The sequence below is a fragment of the Eulemur rufifrons genome, chromosome 15, assembly GCF_041146395.1.
Source record: "Eulemur rufifrons isolate Redbay chromosome 15, OSU_ERuf_1, whole genome shotgun sequence".
Classification (NCBI taxonomy): Eukaryota; Metazoa; Chordata; class Mammalia; order Primates; family Lemuridae; genus Eulemur; species Eulemur rufifrons.
In genome coordinates, this window is record NC_090997.1 from 2,346,822 (window position 1) to 2,365,810 (window position 18,989).

General features: G+C 47.3%; 1 protein-coding gene and 2 non-coding genes across 7 annotated transcripts; all 3 read right to left on the bottom strand.

Moving 5' to 3' along the window:
- Positions 1-7,485: 7,485 nt before the first annotated feature.
- On the bottom strand, positions 7,486-18,539 carry DDX39B (DExD-box helicase 39B). 5 transcript variants are annotated; one of them, XM_069488596.1, is made up of 11 exons: positions 18,395-18,539; positions 16,767-16,979; positions 15,832-15,959; positions 15,450-15,542; positions 12,839-13,022; positions 11,635-11,753; positions 9,511-9,642; positions 8,650-8,759; positions 8,407-8,551; positions 8,122-8,269; positions 7,486-7,801 (listed from the first exon to the last, which is right to left on the bottom strand). In XM_069488596.1, the coding sequence occupies exons 2-11, from the start codon at positions 16,975-16,977 to the stop codon at positions 7,785-7,787; spliced, it is 1,287 nt and encodes a 428-aa protein (XP_069344697.1). In that variant the 5' UTR covers positions 16,978-16,979; positions 18,395-18,539; the 3' UTR covers positions 7,486-7,784. The 5 variants fall into 5 exon arrangements, with proteins under 5 accessions (XP_069344697.1, XP_069344698.1, XP_069344701.1 ...); XM_069488597.1 differs by having other exon boundaries at positions 16,767-17,119; positions 18,395-18,444; XM_069488600.1 differs by lacking the exons at positions 15,450-15,542; positions 15,832-15,959 and having other exon boundaries at positions 16,767-17,119; positions 18,395-18,444.
- LOC138396179 (small nucleolar RNA SNORD83) lies at positions 12,711-12,786 on the bottom strand. Its single transcript, XR_011235646.1, has one exon. It is a non-coding gene; the product is annotated as a small nucleolar RNA SNORD83 (small nucleolar RNA).
- On the bottom strand, positions 17,572-17,649 carry LOC138396178 (small nucleolar RNA SNORD83). The gene has a single exon (XR_011235645.1). It is a non-coding gene; the product is annotated as a small nucleolar RNA SNORD83 (small nucleolar RNA).
- Positions 18,540-18,989: the final 450 nt, after the last annotated feature.

Here is an 18,989-nt window from a genome sequence, read left to right on the forward strand (position 1 = left end):
CTACTAAAAATAGAAAAATCAGCCAGGTGGCTTGGTGTGCACCTGTAGTCTCAACTACTTGGGAGGCTGAGGCAGGAGGATGGCCTGAGCCCAAGATTTGAGGTTGCTGTGATCTAGGCTGACGCCACAACACTCTACCCAGGCAACAGAGCGAGATTCTGTCTCAAAACATAAATAAATAGATAGATAGATATTCCATGTTCATGAGCAGGAAGACTTCAATACTGTCAATATGTCAGTTCTTTCCAACTTGATGTATAGATTCAAAGCAATCCCAATCAAAACCCCAGGAAGTTATTTTGTAGATATTGATAAACTAATTCTAGAGTTTATTTGGAGAGGCAAAAGACCTAGCCAGCACAATATAGAAGGAAAACAAAGGACTGCCACTACCTGACTTCAACACTTTCCATAAAGCTACTGTAATCAAGAGAGAGTGGTAATTAGTATAGCCGTTGTGGGAAACAGAATGCAGGTTCTTCAAAAAAATTAAAAAATAGGCTGGGCAGGGTAGCTCATGCCTGTAATGCCAGTGCTTTGGGAGGATTACTTGAGGCCAAGAGTTCTAGACTAGCCTGGGCAACATAGCAAGACCCACTCTCTACAAAAAAAATGTTTTTAAAAATTAGTCAGGCATGGTGACGCACAACTGTAGTCCCAGCTACTCACTTGAGGCCAGGAGTTCGAGGTTGCAGTGAGCTATGATTGCACCATTGCATTCCAGCCTGAGTGACAGAATGAGACTCTGTTTCTTAAAAAAAAATTTAAGAATAGAACTACCATATGATCCAGCGATACCACTACTGGGTATAGATCCAAAGGATATGAAATCACTATATGGAAGAGATGTCTGCACTACCATGTTCACTACAGCATTATTCTCAATAGCCAAGATATGGAATCAACCTATGTGTGTATCAATGAATAAATGGATAAAGAAAAAGTGGTATAGAGGCCAGGTGTGATGCCTCAAGCCTGTAATCCTAGCACTCTGGGAGGCTGAGGCGGGAGGATCACTTGAGCTCAGGAGTTCAAGACTAGCCTGAGCAAGAGCAAGACCCCCGTCTCTACTAAAAATAGAAAAATTAGCCGGGTGGCTTGGTGTGCACCTGTAGTCCCAGCTACTCAGAAGGCTGAGGCAGAGGGATTGCTTGAGCTCAGGAGTTTGAGGTTGCTGTGAGCTAGGCTGACGCCACGGCACTCTACCCAGGGTAACAAAGTCAGACTTTGTGTCAGAAAAAATAATAAAGAAAGAAAGAAAAGAAAATGTGGCATAGATACAATACTAGTCAGCTTTAAAAAAAGGATATCCTGTCATTTGCAACAACATGAATGAACCCGGAAGACATTATGTTAAGTGAAATAAGCCAGGCACAGAAAGACAAACATGATCTCACGTATATGAGGAACTGGTGGTTATCAGATGCCGGAAGGTGTGGGGATTGGAAGATACTAGTGAAAAGACTAGTTAAGACAGGAAGAATAAGTCCAAGAGAACTATTATATTAATACCTTACAGTGACTAAACTTGATAACAATATATTGTATATTTCAGCCAGGCATAGAGGCATGTGCCTGTAGTCCCAGCTACACGAGAAGATCACTTGAGCCCAGGAGTTTGAGATCAGCCTTGGCAACATAGTGAGACCCTCATCGCTAATAAAAAAGCATACATAGCGAGTGAGAAGAAGTATATTTCAAAATTGTAAGAGAATAGATTTTAAGTGTTCTCACCACACAAAAAAGAGATATGTGAGATAACATATACATTAAATATCTTGGTTTAGCCATTCCACAATGTATAAATACGTCAAAACATGATGTTGTGTACTATCAATACACAAAATTTTTGTCAACCAAAATAAGTTAATCTTATAAAGACAGAGCTGTATTAGCGAAAGAATATACAAATCAATGAAACATAATAAACAGCCCAGAAACAGACCCACATAAACACAAAGGAACAAAGACAATATAATAGAGAAAGGAAAGTCTTTTCAACAAATGGTGCCTTAAGAACTGGACATCCACATGCAAGAAAAGTGAAATGAAAAGAGCTCTCTTGAAAGGTAGGTCACCTATGGCAGGAACAATAAGCACCCAGCGGGGTCTCTGGCATTTAGTGAGCTCTCACATTAATAAAGGGTGCACTTCAAAAATCTGAGTCCTCATCTCCATGAGAGTATCCCATGAAGGCTACAGTGATTCTCATCAGTCACCCCGTCCTGCCAACCCCTGGGTAGGATGCAGTATTGAAGGGACCTTCAGCACACTGGCCGCACGGGCTCTGCTGCCCCTTGACCTTGTGGATGCTGCTGGCCATAATCCCCTGCTTGTCCCTAGCTAAAGACAGGCCCCTCCTGCAGAGGCCAGGCCAGAATTTTCATCTCATTAAGACTCTATTGCGACTCAGGAATAACAAAAAGGAAATAAATATGCACAGGCACATAACATTAGGTGTTTAGGCTGGTGCGATGGCTCATGCCTGTAATCCTAGAACTCAGGTGACCGAGTTGGGAGGATCGTTTGAGGCCAGGAGTTCAAGACCAGCCTGAGTAACAGCAAGATCCCGTCTCTACAAAAAATAGAAAAATTAGCCAGGTGCGTTATCTGTAGTCCCATCTAGTTGGGAGGCTGAGGCAGGAGGATCCCTTGAGCCCAAGAAGTTTGAGGTTGCAGTCACCCATGATGACACCACTGCACTCAAGCCAGGGTGACAGAGCAAGACTGTCTCAAAAAAAAAAAAAAAACCACCACACAAACAACAAAACTAGATGGTTAGTCCACCTTCTGCTGCTATGATAGAATATCACAGACTAGGTAATTTACAAAGAAAAAATATGTCTCAAAGTTCTGGAGGCTGGGAAGTCCAAGAGCATGGCATCATCCTCTGCAAGGGCCATCCTGCAGCATCACCCCGTGGTGAAAGGTGGAAGGGCAAATGTGAGCCAAACTGACCCTTTCCATCAGAAGCCCACTCCAACAATGGCATCAATCCATTCAACCTAAACAACTCTTAAAGGTTTTTTGTTTTTTTTTTTTTCCCCTTGAGACGAGGTCTTGCTCTGTCACCCAGGCTGGAATACAATGATTTCATCACAGCTCACTGCAGCCTCAAACTCTTGGACTCGAGCCATCCTCCTGCCTCAGCCTGCCTAGCAGCCAGGTCTACAGGTGCGCGCCATCACGCGCTAACTTTTGTATTCTTTATAGAGACAGGGTCTGGCTCTTGCTCAAGCTGGTCTCAAACTCTTGGCCTCAAGCAATCCTCCCACCTCAGCTTCCCAAAGTACTAGGACAGAAGGGAGCCTCTGCACCCAGCCGGTCCCACCTCTTCATACCATCAGAATAGCAACTAAATTTCAACATGAGTTTTAGAGGGAATGTTCAAATCACAGCACTAGGTAATCTGGTTTATGTATATTTATCTTCAATCCTTCATGATCTTCAGCTCATCCAATAAATCTGAACTGACCCAAAGCCCAGCACTTGCCTTAATTCTAACAGATGAACAAAGCCAAAATTCACAGATTCTAGTTTATTTATGGCTTAGGACAACCTACCTACTGTTACTCTTGGGGGTCAATCCATTTTGAAGTTCATACCTAAAGCAGAAACTCGGATGGCTGGAACATCATTTTTAAGAAGGATTGTTATTAGTGTATCATTTAGATTATCTTGCAGAAGTCCCATTTGTTGTTTTGCTTTTTCTAAATAGCTGCTATTCTTGTTTTCAATTCACAAATGTGGTCAGTTTCGCTTCAATGTAAGTTGGTTGTGGGTTGTTTAACCTCATACCGTACAATACCATTTCACATATCTGTAACAGTAGTTTGGGCCTCTTACATTCTAATAATTAAGACTTGAAGCTGTGTACACATTGCAACTCAAGTATGAGTCATGCATAACCCAATCACTGAGAGACAAGAGGGAAAGCCCCTCTCCCCTAAAACTTTTACAGAGGTTCTTGGTTCTTTTTCCACTGAAGTGAGAACAAATCAGCTAATGGGGAACATGAGGTCTCGGACCCCATCTAAAGGCCTCCAACTGTGAGAACCACTGACCTCTAAGAAGGTCTCTAGCAGAGGCCATCTTCCCTCCTACTCCAGAGTGACGACCCAGATGGCGAGCTGGTTAGCAGCTGTCCACTCTCCAGCAATCCTGCCTTGGGGCAGGTTTTCCTGTCTGAGCACCTTCTTTCTCTCAGATGATCAAAGCTGGGACTGTCCACTCCCTCCTGAGCCACCTCTGCCCAGGCCTGGGGCTGTGCCCTCCACTCTCAACAGGACACCCCTAGAACGCCCTGCAGGAAGCCGACATCTACACACAGGCTCGCACACGCCCTGGGTGTGCACAGGGCTTTGGTAGGTGTGGAGGGGGCTCAAGCACCTGTGAAACTGTCATACAGCAGGAGCCCAGGTTACAGCGATGCAAAGATGCCGGGCCTGCAGAGCAGGCAAACTCCTCCGAGATGCCGTGCAGAACAGGGACAAGCAGCAAGGTCATTCTGGGCCGACAAGAGGGAAAGGGAAATTGCAGGCATACCTTAGAGACAGTGTGTTTGGTTCCAGATCACCACAACAAAGAAAGCCACACAAATTTTTTAGTTTTTCAGCATATATAAAAGTTATGTTTATACCACACCGTAGTCTAGTAAGTGTACAAAAGCATTGTCTAAAAAACTATGTACATACATTAAAAAATACTTTATTTTTTAAAAATGCTAACAATCACCTGAGGCTTCAGCGAGTTGTTTTGCTGGTGGAGGGTCCTGCCTGTGTTGAAGCCTGTTGACTTGCCGAGGTTGGTTGCTGAAGGCTGGGGTGGCTGTGGCGGTTTCTTAAAAGAATGAGGTTTGCTGCACAGATTGTGCCTTTCACTGGACGCTGCAGGGCTACTAACCGGCCCAACTGCAACGCTGCTGTGTCCCGGAGAATAGGGAGGCCGGGGAGGGCAGAGCTGGAGGGACAGCTGGGTGGTGGAGCAGTCACCACACACAGTTATCCATTAAGCCTGTACGGGCAGAGTTCCTGGTGTCCCTAAACAGTAGTAACTTCATCACTGATGACAGATCACCATGCCAAGCGTAACAGTGAAAAAGTTTGAAATATTGCAAGAATTACCAAAATGTGACACAGAGACATGAAGTCGAGCACATGCTGTTTGAAAAATGGCAACAATAGACCTGCTGGACACAGGGTTGCCACAAACCTTCAATTTGTTTAAAAAAAAAACCCCACGGTATCTTCAAAGAGCAATAAAGTGAAGCACAATAAAAAGTATGTAAAGGGGTAATCAGTTTACTTAAGCAAGATCAGTATGAGCTGTGGAGCCAGCTGGAGCCGCCAACCAGCTGTGGAGCCTTGAGCACATCTGGCCCAGAGCTGGCCCAACAGACACCTGCCCAATGAGCAAGCGCTGACTGAAACTGTCTGAGCCAGTTTCCTCGTCTGCAAACCAGTGGTGTAATTTCTCCCTTGCAGAGTTGAGAGGAGTCAGTCAGAGAAGACAATGTTAAGAAAGACACAAGACCTGCGGTACTGGCACCAACATTCTAAAGCAAGTTCTGCCTAAATTGGCAGGAACACTTTTCACATCAGAATAGTTGTTCTGCACTCTTGTCTGGCCAGGGCCAGGCTGGGAGGGAGGAGGGGGCAGCAGAGCAGGCAGGGTGGGGCCTGGGCAGGGCCGGGCACTGAGGGAGGCCAAGGCCTGGAGGGAGCCAGTTCTTGGCGGCTGTTGGCAGCTCAGACAGCTCCCTGCCTCGCCTGCCCTGGCTCTCTTGGGGCTGTTGCCTTCACCTCCTCCAGCCCTCCTGGTCCCTGGTACGCCAGGGCTCCTGGGGGTACTGCTTCCAAAACCCCAAGGCAAGCACAGAAGAGATGACCAGCTCCAGGGGTAGGGGAAGATGAGGTTCCCCTCCCAGGGTAAATGGCACTGAGGGCAGGGGTGAAGGGCATGTGAAGAATTCATACTGGGGGGTAATCCCCTCAATCCCACCCTGTATCACCCCCACCTCTGCAGCTCCAGGGCTAGTCCCAACTCTTAGCTCCCAGTGCCTGCCCACCCCCACCCCAGCACAGACCTCAGAGCAAGGCAGGGCGTGGTGGCTCATGCCTGTAATTCTAGCACTCTGGGAGGCCAAGGCAGGATGATCACTTGAGGTCAGGAGTTCAAGACCAGCCTGATCAAGAGCAAGACCCCATCTCTACTAAAAATAGAAAAATTAGCCGGGTGTGGTGGCACGTGCCTGTAGTCTCAGCTACTCGGGAGGCTGAGGCAGGAAGATGGCTTGAGCCTAGGAGTTTGAGGTTGCTGTGAGCTAGGTTGACACCACGACACTCTACCCCATGAGCCACAAGCAACAGAGGAAGACTCTCAAAAACAAAAAAATTTGACTAGGCACAGTGGCTCACGCCTATAATCCTAGCACTCTGGGAGGCTGAGGTGGGAGGATTGCTCGAGGCCAGGAGTTCGAGACCAGCCTGAGCAAGAGTGAGACCCCGTCTCTACTAAAAAAAAAAAAAAAATTAAAAGAAATTATCTGGACAACTAAAAACATGGAAAAAATTAGCCGGGCATGGTAGCACATGCCTGTAGTCCCAGCTACTTGGGAGGCTGAGGCAGAAGGATCGCTTCAGCCCAGGAGTTTGAGGTTGCTGTGAGCTAGGCTGACACCACAGCATTCTAGCCAGGGCAAGAGAGCGAGACTCTGTCTCCAAAAAAAAAAAAAAAACAGACCGACCTCAGGGCTCCTCCTCCACAGCAACACAGTCCAGAGTCCTTGAGCAGGAATCCCCTGACAATTTCCTAGGGGGTAGGGACAACCAGTCCTCTTTCCAGTGACCCCATATCCCTGTCCTTGTTCAAGGTGTCCAATTATAGCCCCTGGGCCAGTGATCTCTATCTGTCCCCCAGAGCCCTATGCAGGGAGATACCTGGGCTTCTCAGTGCAGGTGGCCCTACACTAACAGGGTGGAAAAAGGGAAAGGGAAGGTGGAATCTCTGATTTCCAACCAGACCCTGAAACACAGCTTCCCCGGGACCTCAGCCCCCTGCCCTGGCCAATGCTCCCTCCCCAGTTCCCTCTCACCCAGCGTCCAGGCTCCAGCACACAACTGAGCCGGCCCAAGCTGAGTTGCTGGAGCAGCAGCCGGAGTGTACCAGGCCCTGCTGGAAGGGCGGGAGGGAGCCTGGGAGGTCCAGGCCCTGGTGCTCAAGATCCAAAAGCTTAAGGAACAGATAAGGAGACCCCTAAGCTTCCCACCAGTTCCCACGTCACCCTTCCACACTGGAAATACTGCACACCACCCGCCAGGAGCCCTGCAGTCAGAAACATCCCAGCCTCTCCCGGGCCACTGAGAAAATGGAAGAGATCTCCAGGAAGGGGCAGAAATTGGCAGGCAGTGGGGAGCCGGGGCCTCTGCAGTCCTAGTCCCAGCCCCCCTCCGACCCCGCCCACTGACCTGAGTCCACAGCAGAGAACACCGTCCTCACAGAAATTTACTCTGGAGCAGCCCTAAAATGACCTCACCACAAATACAATAACGGGAAGGAGCACTCACAGATTCCACAGACACACATGCGTTTCATTTTTAGTTTTGTTAAAAAAATTCCGACAAATCAGGAAGCGGGGGTTTAGGAGTGGTGGTGATGCAGAAGAGGGAAGCCACGTGGTGGGGGTGGGGCTGTCAGGGGCAGGTGGCAGTAGTGTCTCCTTCACCCCCACGCCTGGTGTCCTCCCCTGAAGGACAGACTGTCACATTCCTCAACGGGCAGGTCCTCTACCGTGTCTGTTCAACTGAGGAGAAAACATGGCGCAGTCAGACTAAGGCGCTGAAAGGCAAAGCGAGGCAGGAACTCGCGCACGCATGTTCATGTTGCTGTGTGGTGCGGACTCAGAGGACGGACTTGGGGGGTGGCGAAAGAGAAATACTATAACGGAAGAGTGAGACCCCACAAAGAGGTCAAAAAAATCCCAACACAGCATCAAGGGGAGGGGAATGAGGAACTGGCCAAGTGCCCACCATGCAGCAGGCGCCCGCTGTCCACAAGATGGGTTTGTGACCGACACACTAAGGCACAGGGAGAACTAAGGGGTTTCCCGCAATCGACACTCACTGTAGGAGGAGATGTCTATCTCGTCAGGCAGCTCACTAATGTTGACCTCAAAGCGATCCTGCACATCATTGAGGATCTTGGCGTCGTTCTCATCTGACACAAACGTGATGGCCAAGCCCTTGGTGCCAAAACGGCCTGCTCTGGCCACCTGGAAGGAAACAGACAGTAGGACTGGAAAACCCAGAAGGAAGACACCCAGAGGCAGGGATGAAGCTGTAAGGTATGCGAAGACAGAGAAAATAAAGGGCTGGGAGAAGGGCACGTTCCGTGGGTGCGGGGGCGTACCCGGTGCAGGTAGGTGTCGGAATCCTCAGGCATGTCGTAGTTAAAGGCAATGTTCACCCGCTCGATGTCCATGCCTCGGCCAAACAGGTTGGTAGCCACAAGAATTCGTCGTTGAAAATCTTTAAACTGCTGATATCGAGAAAGCCTTTGTGAGAAAAGAAATTTTAAAAACGTTGAGATTCCGTCTCTCAATGGTCTTTTTTCTCCCAAAGACACAAAACATCTCCCTTGTCTCCGACTCACCTCTCCTCCTGGGGCATCCCACGGTGGATGGCAATGGCCGGGAAGTTCTGCTCCACCAGGAGCTGGGCCAGGGCAATGCATCGCTGCACAGACTTCACAAAGATCACCACCTGTGTGTGGGGGCGGGGGGTGAAGGGAGAATGTGGGTCCACGGTGTGCGAGAGACAGAGATCACGGGTGAGAAGAGATTCTAGCAATCACGATCCTCTGAAGGGAACTCCTCTTCAAGCCTCTTATTCCCTCCTACATATTTCCTCTTCTGCTCTAAATGTAACCTGGTCTTCCCCTCAGCTCTGATTTACCTGAGCAGACTGGCCTCTCCGAAGGGGCAGAGATCAGCAACCAAAATGCCAGACTTGTCAGGAGACAAGGATGAAGCCACCTCATGAATACATGACAAAAATTAGGACTAAGATCTGAAAAAACATGACTGATATCCCTGCTCACCAAAACATTAATCCTAAGGGATCTACCCTAACTCTAGAAAGTAGTTTTTAATTCAAAGAGACCGCATAACAGCTATACTGATGAAATGCTTAGTACTAGAATAAACAGATTTAAGAACCCTAACATGTCCAAAATAGTTCAAGATTTTTACAAATTCACTAAAACCCTTCAAGGATTTTATCTTTTGAAGTTTACTTTCCTTGAGGTTTTCCCTTACTGAGGACCTATCTGTGCCAGCCACAGAACAGAAGAGCAGCTCTGCCCCGCCCGTGCTCAGCCGAGAACACTCATGGGCTCACATTCTCTGCCACGTCCCGTGGTTTCCTCACTAAAAGGGTGCGTCACACACAGGTGTCTGCTACAGCTGGAGATGTATCCAATGCTCATCCCCCTACTGGACCTTGAACAACTGACCTGGTTGAACTCAAGGACATCCAGAAGGTCAAAAAGCTTCCGGTTCTTCTCGTTGTCCTTCAGTTTCACGTAGTACTGCTGCAACCCATGCAGCGTCAACTTCGTCTCATCATCCACGAAGATCTCCATTGGCTGAGGGGGAGGAAGGGGGAGGGAACGGGAGGAGGGCAGAGTGGGGGGGTTAAACCTGGGGGGGTGGAGGAAGTTGTTCTCCAATACACCCCATGGGGGGGATGGGGAGGAGAGAAGATTGAAAACCCCACCTCACACCCAAAAACACCCACATTTTACTGTGGTCTTTCGCATTAGATCTAATCTCCTTCCTATCAGTTGAGATTTAACAATGCCCAACCGAAAACCGTAATGGGAAAGAAACTTTGCAAAGGAAGTAAAGGAGCAGTGAAACCACCTGATGGCAAGATGCCGTTACCTCAAATGCAAGTGGTGGAGGAGACAAAACAATGGGAGATGATTCTCAAAGGAGACCATTTCCAAACATCTGGGAAATGATGGGAAACGGTGACTCAAGGTCAGAATAACTTCCTGCCCTCAGACCACAGGGAATAGTTTTAGATGAGACTGGTCTCTGGACTAACAGTCAAACCATCTACAGGTTTATAAGGAAAATATTGGTAAATGATGTTAAAAAACAAATTCAGAGCAACAGATATGCCTGCGCATTCATCTTTTTTTAAGAAATAGGGCCTTGAAATGTTGCCCAGGCTGGAGTGCAGTGGCTACTCCCAGGAGAGATCACAGCACACTGCAGGCTCAAACTCCTGGCCTCAAGCGATCCTCCCACCTCAGCCTCCCAAGTAGCTGGGACTACAGGCACCTGTCAGCATTCATCTTTAAAATTAAAAAACAAAAAACAACCCTTGAAGGGGAGGAAAAGTACCATAAAAAAGACAGAAATTGACAAAATCCCAAAGCCCAACATTGCTGACACTCCTCATACAGTCTTGGGGGACATAGTTAACATGAAGATCCAGGGGCCAAGATGGAAAAGAAAGTGTGTGTGTGTCACGGGAAAATACAGAAGCCCAATCCCAGAACGCAGGCGAGCAAGGCAGGCTTTCTAAAGAGAAGTTCCGAGGCCTCCTTCAAATCCAATCCTAGCCCCAAGTGCAGCTTACAGATACCCATGGGAAGGAGCACTGCAGGGAGGGGAGGAACACACTCCACTGCTTATACAAAGGGCCCCAGCTAGCCCCGAACCCTAACACCAACCTGGTTATATCCACTTTACCTTTCCCATCGCCCTCTCCTGAGTATTAAAAAAAAAATTTAAAGGAAAAAAAAAAAATCCACCACCCCATTCAGGACACCCCTCCCCAACACATATGAGGGGAACAAGGGGCACAGCACGCGTTGGGTTCAGGAAAAAAACCGGGAACAGAAAAAGAGGCTGGTATGGTCCTCAGCTTCCTGGGCAGGTTTCCCGCGGCCTCCGCTGCCGCCATCCACCGCCGGGTGCCGTCCACATTCCCTCGCCGCGCCACGGTGCTTCTCTGTTGCCGGCTCACGTCAACCGAGGTTCCAGATAGGTGCAAGGAGGTACGGGCGGGAAGGAGTGGGGGATCGGGGATTGAGGTGCCAAAGGCCCCCACCCCTGGAGGTGGGGAGGAGGAGGATTCATTGTGCTGTTTGCTCTTCTTTTGGACATGCCCTGCCATCTGTCTGTCCCTCTCTTGCTCTCCTGCCACCGTGAAGTATGAGTTTTGGTGAGCAGAAGGCTCCAGTTGTATGCTCGATGCCACCTTGAGGGTGCGTGGCTGTAGGGGGCATGTAAGAGACGATGATGGGTGGGTGGTAGGGCAGAAAATCCTGCCCTCCCCCAAAATGGAGAAGAGGTTCAAAAATGCTGTGATTTTTAAAAAAGTCGAATACTACCCGCTCTCACGTTAACCCGACCAAGTCTTCCGGAGTTTCCCTGGCACCCGCGCAGACCCTAACGCTAGCTGTCTCTACTGCTGCGTGTCTCTTCAGGGAGTCGTCACTCTCAGATCGGCACAAGCGCCCTTCTTGGTGCTTGAAGGACAAGGGAGTCTGGAGGAAGGGGGCGAGGAAGGGTAGGAGGCAGCGGGCGGGGAGTGGAGGGAGAGAAGGTAGAAGGGTATTTACATCTTGCATGAACTTGCGGCAGACTGGACGGATCTCTTTGCTCAAGGTAGCACTGAACATCATGACCTGCTTCTCGTGGGGGGTCATGCGAAAAATTTCCTGGACATCCCGACGCATGTCTGAAGAAAAACAAAAAATATATAGAGGAGAAAATAAGCACGTGCGATAAACAAAGATCAGACGTAGACTTCTCAGTGAGGTGAAGATTGCTGGAAATGGGTTAGCAAAGCGTCACTTCAGGGACTTCTCCAACCACTGCAAAATCAAATCCATGGTAATAACATAATGGAAAGCACAATCAATTTGAAGTCAAGATTTGGGATCAGCTTCCAGCTGTGTGTTTTAACCAGGCCAAGAAATATAGGAAACCCCAAAGCCCACAATAATAAAATGGGAGTGAAGCCCACTGCGGAGGCTCACGCCTTCTAAAAATGCTTTACAGGCCCTTCTCTCAACTCCTCTCTCCGCAGGCCCCAGCCTCCAGCAGTCCACAACATCAAGCAGTTACCACATTCTACATGTTAGAGTCCACTCTATACCTCATCTGGATCACGCTTTCCTGTCCAGTCAGGCTAATACAGCGTCTCTACCTGGAGCCTGCCTCACAGCTTGCCCTTTTCAATCGCCAAAAGCCATTTATGACGACCTCTTTCTGAGGCTATGTCCATCGAACCCACTCTCCCATTCACCAAGATTCAATTCTCACAGAAAAGTCCTCCCTTCCTAACCTCACCTGGCAAACTAGCACACCACGCCACCCAAACTTACACCAACACTTCCCGCATTAATCCCAGAACTAAGTATAAAAACCTATCCAGCTATAAATTGTCATCATATATGCTGTGCTGGGGATGCCAGAAAGGTAGACTGTCTTCTCTTCCGGTTTAGTACCTCCCCTATGACTCAGTATACAAAGAATCCATAAAGGAAAAGATGGGGGAGTGGGGGTGGTGACGTATATCTAGGATTATCAAAGTTTCCTACTCTCAAAGGTAAAGAAACATCTATCACAGAAAGATGACACCCTCCACCCATTCACCAAGGCTGCTTAAAAGCGTAACAAAGCCCAACCGAGGAACCATCAGTCATGGGTGACAGATACAAGTCGTCCTTGCACTGACGTGCTCCTGTAGCAGATAACCATCATTTGGCTCCAAAGGGCAACTCCCCAGACCACCAGCCCTGCCCCCGCACTGCCACTCACCGAGCTGTTCAAGCATCTTATCACATTCATCCAAAATAAAGTGTTTAATATGTTTGAGGTTGAGGCTCTTATTTCGAGCCAGGGCTAGGATGCGGCCAGGAGTCCCCACGACGATATGCGGGCAGTTCTTCTTCAGCACCTCTTCATCCTTCTTGATAGACAGACCACCAAAAAACACTGCGACCTGCCAAGCCAGGAAAAGAGAGTTTCACAGGAAGGAAAAGAGTCCAATCTCCCCAGTATTCCTATTTTCAGTTTGAGGCTAAACCAATGCTCAGGACACTTCAGAACTAAAGGAACTTTTGAGATCACCTAATCTAAAATTCTTATGTCCTCCCCCAAACACTGAGGTTAAGAAACAATAGTGGCTTGCCCAAAGTTACATGGCTAACTGAGGCAGCCAGGACTAGCATTCAGTTCTTCTGACTTAATCTAACCATCTTCCTGCACTTCATTTATAAGGCCAGGCTTGATTTTAAGCATAAGAACAGCAAGAAATCAATCAAAGGAGTGCCAACTACCACAAAAACTACATGGAACATCATGTTGTCCTAACTGAACCCCAGAATCTTAAACTCCTTCACACAAACCCTATGAAATCACTGATTCAAGCTAAATATTATCTAACCTCCATGTTAAAACTACTAGGCGAATGGTTAAGCATCTGGGCCTGGGTACAGTATCGAATAACATGAGACGCTACTTTCTAGTTTCAAGGAAAAAAGAACAATCAAGGAATCACTGTCATGACCCTAATTCTATGGTAAATCTAAAATCACTAATGGTGGGTCAGCCAGATTTGTGGCATAACAAGAGGTACAGCATCACCTATGAAGGATTCTTGCCAAAAATGTTTGACTTGAATCAGTTAAGCTTTCAGATACAAATTTCAATTTAAAGGAAATACTAGGGGGAAAGAACAAGCTAAATGACACAATAAGGAAATAACCAGATAAATTCAGGGTAGGATATTCTGTAGAACTGGCCCAGTCTCTTCCAACAAGTCATTGTAACATAATTTTGAGCAAGAGTAAGGAAAGTAAGAATAAGTAATGACAATTCATATTTGATCTTGACACCAAGAGCTCTTTTGAGTGGCATAAGGGAGATGAGTTAGACCCACAGAGCAGGAAATGCAACTTAGCCCACTACTGAAGCACAATAATAAATGTTTCCATAGTTTTAACAATGGAAACTGTTTCCTGGCTTACAACTTCTAAAATCAACCCACGGATTAAGATTGCAAAGTCTTAGGACCAAGTCAATCTATTGACTGGCCATGCAAAAATAGAGATACGTATAACAGTGTCAACACATACATCCACATGGCCTTCAGATCATATTTAAAGAGTTAAAATAGTTTTCAAAGGAGAGGAAGACTAGTGTAAACAAGCTATTTCATGAAAAGTAAAAAAGGCCTATAAGTTGATAAATTGAGAAAATAGTGCTTAACACTTGATAACGTAAAGCCTTCGGAACTTAAAAACAGTGATCGTCTTCTATGAAGTAGGATTAGAGATGGGAGAACACAAATTTTTTCATTATGAGGCCTTCTAGATTTAAGCATTTTACCATGCATAAGTACTATTACCAGTTTAGATTTTAAGAAATTGTTTTCATTTAGGACTATGACTCAAACATTCCTAGTTCCTTCAAAATATAAATAAACAATAACAAAAATTACAACAATCTGAATAAAAGTACTGTTCTTCACCCCACCCTAGCCAGGATAGGATGTTATAAACACCAGTCAGTCCAGTGCTTCTCAAATTCCAGTTACATAGGAATCTTGTCAAAATGGACATTCAAACTAGTAGGTCCAGAGTAGAACCCATATAATCTGCATTTCCACCAAGTTCCCAAATGATGCTGAAGCTACTGGTCTGGGAAGCCCCTCAAGAATATCAAGGTGACGTAATAGAAAAACAACTCAAGCTAACTCTGTTGTGATCCCCAAACATCATTCAATTTTCTACCATTTCAAAGACTCCTCAAAATTCACATGCCACACTAGAGCTATTTTAGAGCTTCCAGCTTTCTCTTGCAACTCACCCTAAAATTCCCAAACTGTTAACCAAAGCATAGTGAAATGACTCTGTGAAGTAATAAGAAAAGGGGGGCCAGGCACGGTGGCTCATGCCTATAACCCTAACACTCTGAGAGGCCAGGGCGGGAGGACTGCTTGAACTCAGGAGTTCCAAGACCAGCCTGAGCAAGAGCGATACCCCATATATACATACACATACAGACACACACACACACACACACACACACACACGGTGGTCTTGCAGTAAGCATCGTCCATAGCCCAATCATGAATTCTCATGCTATACTGGCGTTTTTACACTATGTGTTAAACCACGGCAAACTAAAACTTCTCCAAAATTAAAACTTAACAAGTCCTTCTGAAATTTTAATGCATTTCCAAATAAGTCCTCCATTTTAGTAAAATCTCTTGAACACCCAAAGCTTGCAAGAACTTTCTGTCAGTTACACATACACTGAGGTATAGGTATTTAACATCTGCCAGCCACAGAGTCTGCTGACCAAGTTTCTGATGCCTCCAACTTGCCACACCCTCCCTCTCCCAGGTCACTTTACCTTGGCTTACCTTGACATTGGGCATATATTTAGAGAAGCGCTCATATTCTTTGCTTATCTGAAAAGCCAACTCCCGAGTGTGACACATCACCAGCACAGACACCTTGGGCAGAAAGTAGATGGAGACAGACATAAGGTATACCCCTTCATTATCCCTGCCAGGGAAAGGCTGTCACAAAAGCACACTTAGCATTTAACAACTGACTCCAATACTGTGATCTAAATCATTAGCCCCATGCTTACTAGGGAACATTCCCCCCAGCTGTCAGGCTGTCAAGGGTGACAGAGGTCATCTCAGTGAGAAGTGCTCACAGCTCTGAAAGCAGGTAGCTGGGACAGAAACACATTTCCCACATATTCCTAACTTTCCCCAGCATTCTCCCCAAGTATACCTGCCCAGTAACCGGCTCCAGCTGCTGCAGCGTGGCCAGCACAAACACTGCTGTCTTTCCCATGCCTGACTTGGCCTGGCACAGGACATCCATTCCCAGAATGGCCTGAGGGATGCACTCATGCTGGACTAGAAGTAGAGGAAAAAAGATAAATTAAGACTTCAGTCTCCAGATAACTCTACCACTTTTTTCACTGTACAAAACCCATTTCTCAAAGTACAATATTTACCTGGTTCTTGGCAACTTGCAGACACCTTGTACCTGTCTCTGCTCCCTCAGTTACGTTCACCCCCAAAATCAGACTTAGTTCCTTCTAGCTTCATCCTCCTCAAGGTCCAGGCCTCCTCAGTCCTGATAACAATTCCCTTACATCTACTAAAGCTCACCTTCGGCACTCCTGGCTATGTCCTTTTCCTTAACCTGTAACTCGCGACATCTCAGTGCCTGTCACAGGTCATTTCTCCTACTTTGGTTGCCTTGCTTTGGATCACATAACCCTGCAACCTTGTAGGACAAAATGTAGGATGTGGCACCTGAACCAGAAGCCAGTCATTTTTAAACTAGTCATAAAGGCTTCCAGAGACCAGCACAGGCCTGGCCCAACAGAGGGGGGACTAAAGATCAAACCAGGCCCTCTCTGGAAATTTAAAATTAGAAGTCAAATCACAAAATTAAAAGCAAGCAGAAAAGAAGCCAGCCACAAGTACTAACAGCAGACCTATTAGTTGATTTTGGATCATTATCACTTTGATGCAATCATGACTAAAACACTAAATCTATATAAGCCTCTTTTATCACTAAAATTGGTTTTTGATACCTTTAATTCTTGATCTACCCTGAACATACATCTTCACCGCCTGAGAAAAAACAAACACATCTTTTTCTTGTATCCCTAAAGAGCCTAACAAGTATTCTATGCCCAACAGAAAATTTACCTTCTGATGGATGCTCAAAGCCACAGTCAACAATTGCCCGGAGCAACTCTGGCTTGAGCAGAAAGTCCCGAAAGCCAGAACTGTGGATGGAAACGTAGGAGCCCTTGACATCCTTCTTGGCAGGGGCCTCAGCCCCATCGCCCCCAGCTGCTGTCTCCACCTCATCGTCTTCATAGTCCAAGAGCTCATTGTCTACATCGTTTTCTGCCATAACTGGGCCAGCAGGGGCAGAAGTGGAGGGGCCTCTGGATGGGTTCTCACAGTATAGGTAAAAACAAGGAGGAAAGAGTGGTGGGGGGGGTGGCTTGAGGAACAGCAAAGGAAAAGAAAGATACTAGTTTCTGAAAGAAGAGCTAGAGATAAAAAAAAACAAATGGAAGACTTATCAGTCATGAGCAGAGCCTTCACCACCTTTTTTCCATTCCCACACCGTTCCCACTTTCCCTAAACTATTAAACCTTTAATAAACCTGGGGAAAAAAGTAACAAAGAGATACAAAGTATCAATGTGAAAAGCAAATATGATAGAAAAAGTAGTCCCACAGAAAGTGTTTAGGACACAGGTTCTCAAACAGACTAGCATCAGAGTACAGAATCCAGGAAATTGGAAAAGAAAGACCAACTTATAAATTTCTGATCTAAGTAACGACAGTGAATAAAAAAAATAGATAATGAAAAGTAGAACATGACTAATGACCTGCGGGAGTGGAAAATACAGACGAAAAGATGAAGAGAGCCCTGCAAAATCCTCAAAGGAAGACTTTAGCTTTCCCTATGATCCCACAACGTGGATCCCTACACTCAGCAGCCATCAGTCCAGGGTGATAGATCAAGGTCATCACTGCGCAAAGCGCTCACTTCTCAAAAGAAAAACATCATATGGCTGCTATCCACTTCCCACAGCTCTCAGCCTCCCACTCTTCAGTACCTTCCTTGCGTTAAAAAATCCCTGTGTAATTAATGAGGATAGGGAGAGTAATGTAAGAGAAATGGCTTGGTCGCAAAAAAAAAAAAATCATCTCTCCACCCTACCACGAGTAAGAAAGAGTTGAGAGACATTTCCTGCCCCGGCTTTAACAGAACCTTTACCAAGTGGTTTCACATTGGTTGCGCTACTCAGGTGAGACTCCTTCCCGAGAAACGCGTAAAGGCACCACGCCTGAACATTTGGAAAGCGCTCCAAATAAGGTTGGCAGGTCGGGGTGAGAAAATTAAAACTGGGCCCAAAAGCCGGCTCCTCCTCCTGCTAGTCCCACTGCGGGCCAAGAGGAGAGGGAAGGTGAGAGCAGCCCCGCCCTCCACAAATGTCCAGGACCAGGGGGCACCTAGCGCCGCCTCTCGTTGACGCTGGGGACTCCAATACGACAGGGACCCACCGGAGGAGCCGGGAGCAAAGAGAACACAATGGCGCCGGCGACACCATCTTGGATTTGCCCCCCCCGCCCCGCTTTCCTTCTTCCCCCCAGGAGCTCTCTGCTCTCGAAAGGGGTGCAAACTATGGAAATAACAACCAAACTAAGCCCCAGCGACCAGACCATCGCCTGTGAAAGAGATATTAGGAGCCCATGTAACAGGATGGATACGAAGAAGCGCAGATGGAGATGGATGGTAGCGGAGGCCGAAGCTTACCTAAGCAGGACGAGAGCGTATGGCGGCAGCAACAGCGACGAAGGAGGGAATCTGCCTTCACTTCCGGTTCCCAGCTTCCCTCTACCCTGGCCTCCCGCCTTCTCGGCTGCCAGAGCGCAGGCGCAAGGCACCGGAAAAAGGACCTTCTGCGTGCGGTTTTATAGATCCGCAGGCTTCGCGCTTGCCTTTGGGAAGTGCCTGTCTGAAATTTTTTTAAAACCACTTCTAACATGTTTGCTAAAGCCAGTAACAACAAGCATAAAGGAAACCAACATCTTCTCCCACTGTTATCTGTATTCTCTCGTCCTCCTCTTCTCCACTCCCATCACCTCTTCGTTTAGGTTTTTGCCACGCAGGTGTTCTCTCTGGGCACCCCTCCAAGGACGCACGAGCAACACGGGTGGGGAGGATCGCGAGTTCCCACGGGGTCCTAGGCCCGTAGTCAAGGTGACCTGCCGGCGGCTGGGCTGGCGCTAGGAAGTGGCGCGCCCCAGCAGAGAGGAAGGAGGAGGCCAGGCTCGGGGAACTGGAGAGAGCCGTGCTACGAGGTTCTGCCCCGACTCTTTCCCAGCCGTGGGGACCGTGGACGGCATTT